The sequence below is a fragment of the Schistocerca gregaria genome, chromosome 2, assembly GCF_023897955.1.
Source record: "Schistocerca gregaria isolate iqSchGreg1 chromosome 2, iqSchGreg1.2, whole genome shotgun sequence".
Taxonomy (NCBI): domain Eukaryota; kingdom Metazoa; phylum Arthropoda; class Insecta; order Orthoptera; family Acrididae; genus Schistocerca; species Schistocerca gregaria.
In genome coordinates this window covers 849,844,556-849,861,509 of record NC_064921.1, presented here as the reverse complement: position 1 = coordinate 849,861,509, position 16,954 = coordinate 849,844,556, and the positions used below count along the sequence as shown (strand labels likewise).

The window sequence follows — 16,954 nt, the reverse complement described above, 5'->3', positions numbered from 1 at the left end:
GTTATTACCAAGCAACAAACCTAGGAACCAACACAACTGGATACAGATCACAAGTATACACAACATTTATTACCAGATACCCAGAATTAAAATTTTTGACAGAACGACTAGCTGATCAGATCCGTGTAATAATCAAAAATAACAGGATACCCCAGTCAGAATTAGAAAACGTCAAACAACAACTACAACAAATACTGGAACAAAATAATGTGCAATCATAAGAAGAAGAAAATACAGTAATGGACTCAAACATCCCAGAGCAAACAAAGAACAACACACATCAATTAAACAATCAGAGGAAAACGAAATCTTAAGACTGCCACCAGAAAAAGTACAAATAGAACACGAAGTGACACATATGTTAGATATAAAAGAAAAATTTCAGCTGACATATATAGAATACAAAGACACAAATACAGACATTAGACCATCTTGCATAGACCGCCAAATAACACACAAGTCGAAACAACAATAAAAACTATAAACACCATCATAGACAACTAAATAAATGAAAACACAACTATGGAAGAGTTACAACTACTGGTTTATGTAGGAGCACTCACTACACTAAATATACACACTAGGCAGAGATCAGAACCAACCAATACACAGAAGAAACCCACAAAACCAGCATGGCAACACAGGCTACAGATCAGAATAGAAAAACTGAGAAAAGACATTGAACAGCTAACACAATTTATAAGACATCAAATGTCAGAAAAAAACGAAAAAGGTTAGGTAAAATCTCACAACAAGAAGCGATAGAGCAATTAGATGAAAAGAAGCAGAAATTACAAGCATTGGCCAAACGACTTAGAAGATACAAAAAAAGTGAAAATGGAAGGAAACAAAACCAAACATTCAACACAAACCAAAAGAAATTTTACCAGACAATAGATAACACACACATTAAAATAGACAATCCACCAAACATAACAGACATGGAACACTTCTGGAGCAACATATGGTCAAACCCGGTATAACGTAACAGGCATGCACAGTGGATAGAAGTAGAAACAGACACATACAAGATGATACCACAAATGCCTGAAGTGATAATTTTGCAACATGAAGTCACCAAAGCAATTAATTCTACTCACAATTGGAAAGCCCCTGGAAAAGATAAAATAGCAAATTTCTGGCTAAAGAAATTCACCTCAACACATTCACATCTAACTAAATTATTTAACAGTTACATTGCAGACCCATACACATTCCCTGATACACTTACACATGGAATAACTTATATGAAACCTAAAGATCAAGCAGACACAGCAAACCCAGCTAAATACTGCCCCATAACACGCCTACCAACAATATACAAAATATTAACTTCAGTCATTACACAGAAATTAATGACACATACAACAAAGAACAAAATTATAAATGAAGAACAAAAAGGCTGTTGCAAAGGAGCTTGAGGATGTAAAGAGCTACTGATAACAGATGCAGAGGTGACATATCAAGCTAAAACTAAACAAAGGTCGCTACACTACGCATACATTGATTACCGAAAAGCTTTTGATAGTGTACCCCACTCATGGTTACTACGAATATTGGAAATCTACAAAGTAGATCCTAAATTGATACAGTTCCTAAACATAGTAATGAAAAATTGGAAAACCACACTTAATATCCAAACAAATTCAAATAATATCACATCACAGCCAATACAGATTAAGCGTGGAATATACCAAGGAGACTCATGAAGTCCTTTCTGGTTCTGCCTTGCTCTGAACCCACTATCCAACATGCTAAATAATACAAATTATGGATACAATATTACTGGAACATACCCACACAAAATCATACATTTGCTATACATGGATGATCTAAAACTACTGGCAGCAACAAATCAACAACTCAACCAATTACTAAAGATAACAGAAGTATTCAGCAATGATATAAATATGGCTTTTGGAACAGACAAAGGTAAGAAAAATAGCATAGTCAAGGGATAATACACTAAACAAGAAGATTACATATTGGATAACCACAGCGATTGCATAGAAGCGATGGAAAAAACAGATGCCTATAAATATCTAGGATACAGGCAAAAAAATAGGAATAGATAATACAAATATTAAAGAAGAACTAAAAGAAAATATAGACAAAGACTAACAAAAATACTGAAAACAGAATTGACAGCAAGAAACAAAACAAAAGCTATAAATGCTTATGCTATACCAATATTGACCTACTCATTTGGAGTAGTGAAATGGATTAACACAGACGTAGAAGCACCCAATACACTTACACGATCACAATGCCACAAATATAGAATACATCACATACATTCAGCAACAGAAAGATTCACATTAAGCAGAAAAGGAGGAGGAAGGGGATTTATCGACATAAAAAACCTACATTATGGACAGGTAGACAATATAAGAAATTTCTTCCTAGAACGAGCAGAAACTAGCAAAGTATACAAAGCAATCACTCATATAAATACATCGGCTACACCACTGCAATTTCATAACCACTTCTACAACCCTTTAGATCACATAACATCAACAGATACGAAGAAAGTAAATTGGAAAAAGAGAACACTACATGGCAAGCACTCGTATCATCTAACACAGCCACACATCGATCATGACGCATCCGACACATGGCTAAGAAAAGGCAATATATACAGTGAGATGGAAGGATTCATGATTGCAATACAGGATCAAACAATAAACACCAAGCATATTATTAAAGATCCCAATACCACAACAGATAAATGCAGACTTTGCAAACAAAAATTGAAACAGTAGATCACATCACAAGCGGATGTACAATACTAGCAAATACAGAATACCCCAGACGAGATGACAATGTAGCAAAAATAATACATCAACAGCTTGCCTTACAACATAAACTTACAAAACAACACGTTCGCACATAAAAGTATGCACCACAAAATATACTGGAGAATGATGAATAAAAATTATACTGGAACAGAACCATTATAACAGATAAAACACCACATAACAAACCTGACATCATACTCACCAATAAAAAGAAGAAATTAACACAACTAATCGAAATATTATCCATATCCAATACAACAAATATACAAAAGAAAACAGGAGAAAAAATTGAAAATACATCCAACTGGCTGAGGAAGTCAAGGATATGTGGCATCAGGGTAAAGTTGACATTATACCAATTATAGTATCAACTACAGGAGTCATACCACACAATATCCACCAGTACATCAATGCAATACAGCTACATCCAAACTTATATATACAACTACAGAAATTCATAATTATTGTTACATGTTCAATTACCCGAAAGTTCCTAAATGCAATATAACATATACCGTACAGTTAAAAGGAAGTCACGCTTGATCAAGGTCCGCGTAACTTTCTACTTCTGACCAGACATAACGTCTGAGATAAGAAAGAAATAATATTAATGATAATAATAATAATAATAATAATAATAGTAGTAGTAGTAGTAGTAGTAGTAGTAGTAGTAGTAGTAGTAGTAGTAGTATTATTAATAATTCAAAAAATTGTTACTCGAAAAAATGTAGCATTTGAAACGCTCTCTTCTGAAAGTACATTGGTGTCATGCAGTTGTTGAAAGAACTACGGTAAAAAATTGCCACAACATTGACAATGACGTAAACTACACATTATCAGTATTTCACTAAGCACTGAGTTTATCGACACATGTTTGAGGGAAATCCTGTTCGTATGAGTCGTTTCCGTCTTTCCTTAATCAACTTCCTGTGGACTCACGAATTGTATCAGAGATGTGTTGACAGCATATATGTACGGTTTGCCTGTAAATTTACGCGTTCACCTGGCTGAAATGGTACCGGTCAGCACGAAAGCCCATCCTCGTGGGTACGCCCTCACTCAAGCAACTGTGACGTATCTTGTGTTAAACGTACCTTGTAATGCGTAGATGGATGATGATGATGATGATGATGAGGATGATTATTATTATTATTATTATTATTATTATTATTATTATTACAGTAAGACCCAGTCCCCGGGCAGAGTAATGCGTAGAATGTCTTGCCACTTTCGAGACACTCCAGTTTGCAAAAGTTTATGTAATATACTGTGAGAAAACTCGCCTTCACTGGTTGTATAACTTTGCTTATTGTTAGTCTAGAATGGTTTAATTTTTTTTTAAATGGCTATTTTCGTTTCACGTTGACCCATCCTCAGATGTGCATGTATCTGTTACAAGGGTGATACGTCTAGCTTAGCAAAAGTTACATGCTATGCCGCAGAGTAAAGTTTTACCCTGGCTAACCAGATCTGAGGATGGTTCATGGTGAACCTAAAAAGATTTAAAAAAAATTAATGCAATTGAGCCTGACAGTAAAAACTGTTTTACTTCAGTTTTAATGCTACTTCACTCTCGGAAAGTTAGCTGTGAAATTTGGAAATAGATACTTAATAAAAATAGAAACAGTTCTTATAAAATGTTTGTGGTGGAGGGGTGGGTGGCGAGCGAGATCGTGTCATCTCCCACCACCCTCTCCTCCCCTCCGTATTCGCAGTTGATTCTGAAGAATATCAACAACTATCCCATTCACATTCTTTTGCCTGTCCCCTGCATTTTACAAATTAGTACGTAATCCTGTCGTACAACACCTGTTTTCACTATCATAAATAACACAGGAGTTTAATCACATTTTAATCTGAAAATGGGTTAAAGCGTACCCGGTTTGCGGTAAGCTGGAAGAAATATGTAGTGGTACAGACTCTGCCTAGGTGGACGAGAGCTCGGGAAACGGACGTGGGCCGGTTATCTGGACATCTGGAGAGGCAGGCGGCCCGGGATGTTTGCGCGGCCAGATAAGCGGCCGTGGGTGTGTTCCGCGACGCCCCGTGGCCACACAGGCGAGCCCGGCCGGACCGACCCGTCTCCGGTCAAACAGACGAGTCGGAAGTTTGCGCCGCCCCGCCCCCAATGAATATGGAGGCCGGCGCTCTGCTCGCCCAGGGCGCGTCGCGGCCCGTCCCGTCCCGTCCCACACGAGACACGGCGCTGGCGCCAGGCCCCCGGCCCCCGTTCGCATCGTCCGAAGTCGCCGCTTCTCCATGGTCCGAGCGGTCTGAAGCGCCTGAGGTTTCGCTTCGGCAGTGCTCAGTTCTTAGAAGACGCGTCGTGCAGCGGCAGGTGTCTCGTCGAATAATGATGCGCCGCAAACGAGGAGAACTCGGCAAGTGCCATAACCCGATTTGCCACAAACTTGCCTCACTGGAAGAGCGGTCAAAATAAACGAACACGTGTCTCGGTTTATCCGTTTCGGTGGTGGTGGTGGTGGTGGGGGGGGGGGGGGGGGGGTGTCAGAAGTTTGCGAGGTACTTTGTGTGCATTTACCTCGCAATGGCCTCAGAGGAAATTGTGCGTCTGTTGTTAGCTATGTGGCTTCTTAATTTTGCGTCCTGTGTTTGAAACGAATTATTACTTTTATTTTTGTTTTCATATCTATACCTATGTCTGTAGAAGATTACTACACGAATGTTTCCCAGTCTACTGATATAAACGTTGTCCTTATTCGTCTAATTGTATTTATATATTTATTGCCAAATTATAGACCTGTTATCTGATGTTTAAAACAGGTCGTACATCTCACAATTTTCGTTTTTCATGTTTTTACGGTTTTCTTTTATCTACAACATTTACAATAATGATACTTATCAAAATAACTATAATTTAAGGCTGAAATATAAATAAAATTTTGTTGTTTTTAAGAAGAATATAAAAAGATGATAGGATAGAGGAGAGATTTGTTAGTACCATCACAGAATATGACCGACGGTGAATACCTGGAAATGGTTTCTTCAAGTCGTTGACCGCCAGTCGCGCACACGCACACACTCACGCACAAATGGTTATTAGTAGAAAAATAATATTGCTTATCCTATTTATTACTAATCCTATGTATTAACTGCTTTAGGTGCCCATTCATGTGCAGCATTTGGTGATTTCTTGGCTAGATCGCCAGCTTTAGATACAAAAATGCCGAATGAAACGCATTTGGCTGTCAAGAGAGCAGTGAGTGAGACCTTTAGTGACTACCGTACTAGAACATTGACGAAAGATCCTTCACTAAACGCAGAGAAACTCTGCTTGGTAGTATGCGTGCAGTCAAATGAAATGCTTAAGTCTGTTTTCAAATGTTTTTTTTACAAAGGATAACCAAAGAATATTGCCCCACCATAATTTTCGTTCTGCTGAAAAGGTAAATGAAATAAATATCATTGCCAGTGGACCTTTTGTATTTCTTCATAAAATCAGTACCCAAACTGGCCCATGCAATACAGTGTGTTGCGAGTTTAACATCTTTGCCACTACATGGCGTTAGAGACATTATCAAAATGCCAATGACAACATACGTATCTGTTACTTGTCAACGCTTAGTTCAGGTACACGTAATCTTAAAAACAACATATAAATGGTATATCAAATTAAAAAGAATAACATGTAGCAGACGAATTTTTTGTGGTATATTAGCAATCATTGTATTTTCTTTACAATTTTGCCAAATGCTGTACGTTTTTTACTAAATGTACTCAGGGAGATATGAATGCAATTCTGTACAACTTATACGATATTTAAAGTAATGCAATCAATGCTTTAACAAGATATCGAGAAGTATGCGTTTGCATCTCTCGGAACACACCAACTGACGGGAGTATTAAATATGGCAGTTACAGTTTAGTTTGTAATAAAGAGTTCAGATAAGGAAACGTCATGATTAGGAATAAAATATTTTCAACATTTAGCTAAGATGACTATTGCAGTGAATTGAATTACAAATTCATCGTAACGTAAAGGACACAATTGCAAGTAAAAAGACACGAACTAAATGAGTAGTCTATATCAGTGGTCACCACATCCAGCGATCAACTAGCAGCTACCCAAAACATAGTCAATGAAAACATACGAAATCTGTGGAGAATATTTTTCTATTATTTCCTTCTCGAGTTTTTCGTTTTTTCCCTGCGCAAGACCACCAGTTTTCATAACCAGTTGTATACACTATGGTTTCTACGATGTACTTCTATTAAATATATATTTATTGTAATTTAGAGTCCCTTGCGCGGTTTTTGTGTGTGTATTCTGGCTAATGGCAGGAGTTACTATAGGGATTTTGATACGGTTTTCACAGATAGATGTCCAGTTTCAAGAGGAAGTTTTATGTGTATAATTTATTACCATTACGCCAAACAAGCCGTCCGGTAGTAAATATGTTTTGCTACCCGCGCGAAGCCGGTGCTGGAGGCTAATTATGTATAAATTAGTGGCGCAGATCACCTACCAGCGATCCTAGCTCTCCAAAATTAGGTGGGAGAAACGTTACAAATGCTGAGTAACACCACTATTACATTTCATTCTATGTGTAGCTAATGCAGTCTTTCGTGCGTGTGCTACAAAAGTAATGATGTTACGACTTTGGTACAAAATACATTTCACTAGATGATTTTGGTAAGTAAATGGGCATTCGTAGCAAACATCTAGCCAAAAAGTATGATTATATCATATTTCCTAAATAGTACCCAATACCAAAATAAATAGAAATTGCCCTGCTACTGGAATCATACGTCAGTTTCACTGGTACATTGAAAGCATAATGGAGTCCTTTCATAAATCTTGGCGACAGGCAGCCCTCCTCGTAGCTTCTTTGCGTAATAGGCATGCTGTAGTATACAGAGAAGTTGCAGCATTAGAAAATTGGAGCGAAATGCAGGAAGATCTGCAGCGGATAGGCACTTGGTGCTGGGAGTGGCAACTGACCCTTGTTGTTGTTGTTGTCTTCAGTCCTGAGACTGGTTTGATGCAGCTCTCCATGCTACTCTATCCTGTGCAAGCTGCTTCATCTCCCAGTACCTACTGCAACCTACATCCTTCTGAATCTGCTTAGTGTACTCATCTCTCGGTCTCCCTCTACGATTTTTACCCTCCACGCTGCCCTCCAATGCTAAATTTGTGATCCCTTGATGCCTCAAAACATGTCCCACCAACCGATCCCTTCTTCTAGTCAAGTTGTGCCACAAACTTCTCTTCTCCCCAATCCTATTCAATACCTCCTCATTAGTTACGTGATCTATCCACCTTATCTTCAGTATTCTTCTGTAGCACCACATTTCGAAAGCTTCTATTCTCTTCTTGTCCAAACTAGTTATCGTCCATGTTTCACTTCCATACATGGCTACACTCCAAACAAATACTTTCAGAAACGAGACCCTTAACAGAGAGAAATGTAATGTATTGCGAGTACATAGAAAGGAGGATTCTTTATTGTATGATTATATGATAGCGGAACAAACACTGGTAGCAGTTACTTCCGTAAAATATCTGGGAGTATGCGTACGGAACGATTTGAAGTGGAATGGTCATATGAAATTAATAGTTGGTAAGGCGGGTGCCAGGTTGCGATTATTGGGAGAGTCCTTAGAAAATGTAGTGCATCAACAAAGGAGGTGGCTTACAAAACACTCGTTCGACCTCTACTTGAACATTGCTCATCAGTGTGGGATCCGTACCAGGTCGGGTTGCCTGAGGAGATAGAGAAGATCTAAAGAAGAGCGGCGCGTTTCGTCACAGGGTTATTTGGTAAGCATGATAGCCCTACGGAGATGTTTAGCAAACTCAAGTGGCAGACTCTGCAAGAGAGGCGCTCTGCATCGCGTTGTAGCTTGCTGTCCAGGTTTCGAGAGGGTGCATTTCTGAATGAGGTATCGAATATATTGCTTCCACCTACTTATACCTCCCGAGGAGATCACGAATGTAAAATTAAAGAGATTCGAGCGCGCGCGGAGGCTTTCCGGCAGTCGTTCTTTCCGCGAACCATATGCGACTGGAAAAGGAAAGAGAGGTAATGACAGTGGCACGTGAAGTGCCCTCCGCCACACATCGTTGGGTGACTTGCGGAGTATAAATGTAGATGTAGAATATTAGATGTACTGGTAGTTACTGTCTAATACAGGTGTCGCAAAAGTTTTTGCTCAAGACTCGCACATGTTCCGACCCTCTTATTAATTTTTAACTTACATAAAGTAGTATGTTGTAAGCCCCCAATAGTCCAGCTACAGTGTGTAGCAACAGCGGCATGGTCAGCTTTGTGTAGTAAGTTTTATTTAATTGAAGCTGGTTTCGGGGATACAATAGACCATCGTCAGGGCCCTCTGCAGCATAGGACGATAACGCTTTTTCAGCGGGCACACCACCGTATCTTTAATAAAATGAGCACAAACCACCAAGATCAGCTGAACTTTTCATTCATAATGCCTCTGGTTGCAGTATAAACGAAAAGTTCCGCGCACGACGGCGGTTTCTGCTTCTTTTATCAGAGATCTCCGCCGAAAGCGTCATTGCCTTGTGTTTCAAAGGTGCTTGAAGATGGCGGATTGTATCTCCGAAACCGTTCGCAATTAAATACAACTAATAGAGACAATTGATAATGTTGTTTGTGCTTCAAGATTTTAAACAGCTGCTCTCCCATTAGCCATTAGAAGATGGATGTACGGAAATTATAGTACGGGCGCGGTAAGTTGTCGCCGGCCCCCAGTTCTCTGTAAGTACGTTTGTCTGTTACTTGGCAGAAAAACTATATTCTTAACGTGGTCTTAACGATAGTTTGCGGTTTGGATTCGGCTGATATTTTATAGATGCGGCATTGTAAAAACCGGCTGAGAACCGCGGGTCGCGTGAATACTTGATCACGGTAGCGTGCGGTCCGAGGGCCACAGTCTGACGATTACTGATCTAAAATGTCTTCATTAAAATTGAGACGCATGCGTTAAATTTTCGCGCTGTAATTGCACGGGACGGCAGCGCTGCAAAGCAAAGGCCGGCTCAACACTCTGTGGGCGGGCCGGTTGACAACTCGCAGGCTCTTTCCGGGCTATTTTCTTACATAATTTATTCTTTGTTTTACTTTCGTTTCGTTCTTGGAATTTGATTCCAATATCTTACGTTATTTTAGTTTCATTTAAATTGTCCATGATATGTTCTTCTGTTTAGTGTTATAGCAGCTAATTTCTAAATCTAAATAAGTTTTCTTTTCCAGGAAGTTCGTGCAGTATATGTAGTGATTTTGTCATTCCATCTGTTTTCTTAATCTAGTTCGCGATTGATTGTTAAATTACATCTGGCAGTATATCTATAATATATACTACATATTGTAACTTCATAAATGCCGCCCCCCCCCCTCCCCTCCATGTTGTTCTGTCTGTCTGCAGAGCCAAAATTTCAGGAACTATTGTAAGACTTTTGGTACGGTTTTCAGTACTATGTGACTCATTTACGAGGGAAGATGGTATATATAATTTACCATCACTGTGACTGTCAAGTTATCGGGCCGTAGTTACTTCGTGATAGCTGTGCGAAGTCAGGGTGCGTTGCAAGTATTGTCTAAATGCCACACCTGGAAAAGGCTTAACTGTATGAAAGTTTGTGCCTTACTGGTCATAAGTCCTATTATTATCATTATTGTTTTTCACTACACTTGTCACCTGATTGTGTTAGGGATGTTCAGTGGTCTTGTCAAAATTTAGTAATAACCCTTTCAGATATTTTAATAACTGATTTTTCAGAAAGGGGACTGGTTCTATATTTTATTCTCCTCCTTTTATGGATGTGAAAAGGACATTTTGACTACTTTCAGACAAAAGACAAAAGACCCAAAATAAAGCAGTATGTTTAACCATGTCTGGTTGCTTCAGATTACATATGACTATCTTCCGATTACTTTTTATAGGTCTTTACTGTGTGTCTTGAAAACTATTCGTAATTCACTTATATGTTTACATTATGATTGTAGAGAAATTTGTGTTCCTGGTGTCAATGGGCAGTGCTTTGAGTCAGGATAACAATGCAGCTCGAATGAATTTGCTTCATTCGTAGTTGGTTGGGGAAGCAACATACTTTTTAATAAGGAATCTAAACCTTTTTCGCATTTACTGACAGAGCGAGTGTTAAAGATGAATGGCACATTAAGTGCCATCAAAAGAAACAGATATAAAAACTAAGTGCTCTGATCTTCATCTTTACTGTGCCTGTCAATTTAAAGTGTCTCCATTTATTGTAGTAATATTTGTGGAGTTAAGTAATAGAATCTTGCACCAAAGCTGAATGTGCTTTATTGATGTACAAGAGAGGGGGCTAAATTTCTTATGAAGCTTGTTCTTTGTTTCAGCACATAATAAGTTTTTTGTAGCTTTCCAAATTAGCTTTGCTAGTTCTCTTTTGCCTTATTACTTGTTACTCCAAATGAGATTACTGGTTTTCTTTGACTGTTATGCTGTTGTGAACAACCAATGATAGTCATTTACTCAGTTGTTTATTGTAAAACACTGAAATAAAAAAATCTTACTTTTGTTTACTGTTTCAGATGGCTGCACTTAATATTTAACCTCCTCGTGCAAGTTCTTGTCGGCCTGCCATTAGAGATGGTTCATGGATCCTTGAGGATAGGGGCGGTATACATGGCAGGTGTTCTAGCAGGTCAGTTTGCAGTGCCTAAAGAAATTGTATTAAAATTACTAGAGACATTAAGCAATTTTTGCAATATTAGTAATATAGTAATAGTAGTAATTATGTTATTTTCAGTTAACGGAGTCATTATTAAAAGTAAGATGTAGAATAGATCTTACTTATACATAGTGTTTCTGGGGTGGGGGAAGGGTTTGAGGGGGGGAGGGGAGTATAAAAATAATACATGCAGTCATCAGAAACCAAGTGCTTTTTGTGGTAGAGGGCCAGCATTAAAACATGTCTGTGGTTTTCACCACCCATCTGGTCTCAATTTACGTTAATTCCTTCCATCTCAGCATTTATTCATATTAAATAATCCTTTTTTCACTACATTTTAGTTTTCTACATCTTTCGTTTTCTGACATATATTTTTTGCCATCCTCCCCCCTTCCCACCTCTGTAACATACAATGCACTTAGTGTTTCACTCATTTTAACTCATGCATGATGTTTTAGTAGTAATCTCTGTCTTGCATATCATCCTGTCTTCCACCTTTAAGCTGTCAGGTTTCCAAATCTCGTCAAGTGCAGTCCCCAACAATCAGTCTTTCCTTCTCATCCCTTCCGGTAAGCTTCTCCTGATGTGGGATTCTGGGTGACTGTGCCCCTTTCCCTAAACCACTCCAATGCTTTTCCTTCACCCCTCCTCCTTCCTCTTCAACTCCTCTGGGATTGTTGTACACGTACACATAATGACACTGTAGATTATGGATAGACCAGCAGCAATACAAAGCAAAGAATTGTTACAGGATACTGTACTTCAAAATCAATTATTTTTGACTCTTCTGTCTTTGGAAACTAAAGGCAGGAATCTGTAAAAGGTATACTGTGCATGAGAGGTGGCGAAAAATAGAGGTAGTAACCCCATATTTTAAATAAAACACAAGAGTAAACAAAATGCATATATAAATAAAATGCAAACAGTAACTCATAAGCAAAGTTGCATTGTTGTGGAATGATGACTAGAAAATGTGGCGTAGAATTGTGAAAAATGTTAAGTGTGTGTGTGTGTGTGTGTGTGTGTGTGTGTGTGTTTAGCAATCTCTTTGTTGTATCTCTATGTGTCTCTGCCTCTCCTCTATATGGTGAACAATTGAATTTTTATTTATGCAGATTTATCCTTTGTTCATGCTACTAGTTTCGGTCCTGCAACCCCATTTCAAAGTAACGATTCTGTAGTTTGCCTACAAGCACTGAGTGATAACAGTGTGTAGCCTGGTGGCTTGGCTTGTGCCAGGAGTGATCGCTTGAAAATGGGACTACAGCCTGGAAATTAGTACCGAGAATGATAGATAGATAGATGATATAAAAAACAGTGGAACATTGGAACTGTAGAACATCTATTTCCAAAACAAATAATTCCATATCACTTAGATTTCCCCTATATTTAGCTTCATTTAACTTAAATTGTGATGTAAAGCAAAAGAGTTACATTAGCCTCACTAGGTAACTATGCATAGTTAAGGAAAATGATGTTACTTACCTCTTGATGCTCCATATTGCTTCGCCCTCAGTTCAGACATGTTACTTGATATGCAAAACAGTAATCCGGGATATTACTTCCTCATTTGTTGCCTAGTACTAAGTCCTTTGTTTAATACAAGCATTAAGCTTCAATATTATTTTTAGATTTAAGCAATTTTTTCCCAGTGTTCTCATTTGTCATTTATTGTCCTTCAGGTTCACTAGGCACATCAGTGTTCGACCCTGATGTGTACCTTGTGGGAGCATCAGGCGGTGTATATGCACTGTTAGCAGCTCATCTTGCCAATGTCCTCCTGGTAATAACACTTGCCGTACAAAATATATTTTTGGAAATACTTAAATATTCATGTACTTGTAAAGTGATAGACCAAATGTAGCTAATTTCAGTTGTCTGTAGCAACACATTTTCCAATTCATTGCGCCAATTTCGTTAACAATGTTGCCAATCGTTTTTTATGTTACTAATAGTTTTTCTTTTTTTTTTACATTTTTTCAGAACTACAATAACATGGAGTTCGGAATTGTTAGATTAATTGGAATATTTTTTGTTGGTAAGTAGTAGATGATATTGTACTTGTAATGCACAAATATTGAGGAATGAATTAAGTGCTTTCAGTAGAACAGAATATTGACTTGATCTTAATATTCTTCACCCAAAAAACATCTGAAATATTAGCATATGGATGTGTGTAAAGTTGTTAATAATCTCTCTCTCTCTCTCTCTCTCTCTCTCTCTCTCTCTCTCTCTCTCTCTCTGTGTGTGTGTGTATTGTTAAAGTTTAATTCTTCCCTTCAGTATTTTTTGCGTTACCAGGAAAGGTAAGGTGGATGAGGTGCATGTTAACAGTGGGAGAGACTGCAGGTTCTGAAATCAGTAATCTTGTAAATCTGGTACTTGTCTTTCACTCTGGCACTTCTTTTATTTGGTTGGAATATATTGCTTCTGCATTTCAGATACTGACTTTCAGATTTTAAATATTCTGGAATTTCCTATGGTATCTTAAAGGGTTTCTTACTATGTCCAAGAGAGATTCATATTTGCCTGCTCGCATATAAGTAAAAGTTCTTGATTTTTATATAGAAGATGAAGTTTATTGAACTACCACTCATAATTATTTGTGGCTGCCATGGCTAATTGATGAACAACCGGTAATTACTATAAATAGTGATTTCTTTTAATGAAAATGTTGCAAGAACTATGTTCTTCATAGAACTATGTTGTTAATGAGCCAAATATTACATATGCCACTAAATAAAAATACCTTCCCCACAAAAGATGGGCGAACAAAATTGTAATACATATTTTTCTCTTGTTTCAGCAAGTGCTGATGTTGGATTTGCTGTTTATGATCGTTACGCTGCTGAAACATTGGCACCACCTGTGTCGTATGTTGCACACTTAACGGGAGCTCTAGCTGGCCTAACAATTGGGCTCTTAGTCCTGAAAAACTTTGAGCAGAAACTCCACGAACAGCTTATGTGGTGGGTGGCGCTCGGCGTGTATGCGGCATGCACGCTGTTTGCCATCCTTTTCAATGTGTTCAATCCTAGTTATCCGTGAGCAGATGTGACACTCCTGCCCTTTAGAAGTCTCAGGAATTACTTTAACAGATAAGAGTTTGACAGTGACAGCTGTGGAAAAAAAAAACTTTGCTTGCGCAGATGTACCGTGTGCATCATTACTGTGGGAATGGACACTTCAAGACTGATAGTGAAGCAAATGGCTCATTTGATTTGTTAATAATGTGTTACATTAATGTTTATTCATATTCTGCATCCTAAAAGTGATGTGATTGTATGAGGACAAGAAACTGTTAACTTATTGTTACTTTTTTAATTTCTGATGTTTGGGGGACAGTGTTCGTTTTATACATTCTGAGTGAAAGTGATGATTGATGCTAGTCAGAAAAGAGGACTATCAAGAGGGAAAGCAGGAGTAAGGAATGTGAAACTCCATTAATTCTGTTTGATAGTTTGTTTTTGCCTTTATTGATATATCTGGAGCCTTAAATAAAATGACTGATATTCAAAGCAAATGGCTCTTCAGCAGTGATAACTACCTCATAGCTAGACTTAATCTTCAAGTATCTGTTACATTTTGTAGGTAATATATTATTTTCTTTATGTAATTCCATATGCCCAGTGGCAAACTAAATATCTAAGGCTCCAGGTATAACTATGTCTCTCGTGTATTAATTTTTGTTACTTGGAAAAGTGCTGAAAGTAATTTATATTGATGGAATTTTGGAGTTTAATACTCTTAAGGCGAAATAACACGATAATTTATGTATAACAACTTTATTTATGCCATTAAAGTGCCCAATATTAGTGTTACTTGTTGTGTATATTACATAACTAAAATTTGTTACAAACTGATTTTTGACTGCTTTTAATCCATTTCATGTTTCTGTCCAACTGTCTAATATATACTGATTTTATACCAAAGAAAAGTAACATGAACGGATTATTTTTATGTAGGTATCTGTAACTGTGTGATGGCTGTTAAGAAACAAAATATAGCACATGTAATACAATCCTACAATGCAAATACATAAATGTTTTGCAGGAACACTATTGTCCTAATGTACGAAATGTTAAAGCATGAATCACATTGTTATTACATCAAAATAAGTGAAGTGCAGGTAACTCATATTTGATTGACAGTGAGCTTAGTTAACTACTATTCACTACTTTGTCTTTTCATATTTATGTTGCATGTAAAGTTTCTGCGTTTTGGCACTACTTCTTCCATGTCACTCACAAAAGGGAGGGGAAAGAATCGCAACATAAGTATTCAACCAGTTCGAAGTAAAGTAAATTACCAGTTGCTTTGTAACAGCTCGATTTTTAAGGAGATGGTGGCTTATGTAGCATTTATTATGTAACCTTTAATTTTTGAATGTCTGAATGTAAGCAAAATTTGATTATTGGCACTGGAATATGGAAATAAATCCATCATACTCATCTCTGTGTACTTTGAATTCTGTACTTGACTTAGATTTCAGGCTGGGAGAAAGAAACATTTCAGTGATCATCTCCAATTATTTTATGAGCATTACTGCAAAAGTCAACTTTTTAAGTTCTTTCAAACTTTCTCTACTGTAAGAAGATAGGTTAATGTGATACTCAGTGAAACTTGGTTACAGATACAATATTTCTGTTCATTTACATGTGTTATTTTCTCCTAATACTAAACAGTTACTTTCTACACATCTATTTTAGAGCAGTAGTGCAGCAGAGAAAAGTATAAAGATTAACTCTCCTTGCTGGCCTAATGAATAGACTGTCAGGCTGTTGGACTGGTTTCCAAAAAGTCTGATAGTGCTCTTATGGTGATTATGTCGTGCTTGTTTCAGTACTTTCCCTCTGAAATTACCAGCAGTCAAAACTATGCAGTCTCCTTGAGATCTGACTATCTAGTTATGTATTTAAATAATTGATCAGTTCGGATCAAATTTCTGTGAGTAAATTAAAGTGATCTACTCATATAAACCCAACAACAGTATTATTTTAATAGGTTCATACAGAGGCTTGCCAACTAACACAGCTGAAATAAAATTTTACACACACACACACACACACACACACACACACACACACACACACACAAGCACTGTTTAATGTAAAACATTTACCACAAAAAGTTTGTCTAGCACAGTACTGCAGTGTCAAGGAAATTACTTCAAGAAAGGCAAATAATGGGTGTAACACAAACAAAATACTGGAGCAAAGATTACTTTTTTCATCTCCACTGAATAGAGAAAGACAGACTAACAAACGTTTTTGAAAAAAAGAGGACAATGATAACCTAGCTAAGAAAAATAATAATAGAATTGGAAAGAAGCAACAACAGGGAATCAAAAACAACATATGGGAGCTCTTAAGAACTAAGATCCTCAATTTAGACGGATACCAGTACCAAGGCAGAGGGTGGGGATGGGGGGAGGATACGTATGTGGAGAAGATGT

At 37.6% G+C, this 16,954-nt stretch overlaps 1 protein-coding gene across 2 annotated transcripts in view; it reads left to right on the top strand.

Moving 5' to 3' along the window:
- LOC126335219 (protein rhomboid) overlaps positions 1–15,950 on the top strand; it is a 278,300-nt gene extending 262,350 nt beyond the window's left edge. For both annotated transcript variants that reach the window (XM_049998248.1, XM_049998249.1), the window contains exons 5-8: positions 11,360–11,472; positions 13,182–13,282; positions 13,483–13,537; positions 14,306–15,950. In XM_049998248.1, coding sequence (XP_049854205.1) covers positions 11,360–11,472; positions 13,182–13,282; positions 13,483–13,537; positions 14,306–14,547 — 511 coding nt within the window. In that variant the 3' untranslated portion in view covers positions 14,548–15,950. The remainder of the gene's footprint in view (positions 1–11,359; positions 11,473–13,181; positions 13,283–13,482; positions 13,538–14,305) is intronic.
- Positions 15,951–16,954: the final 1,004 nt, after the last annotated feature.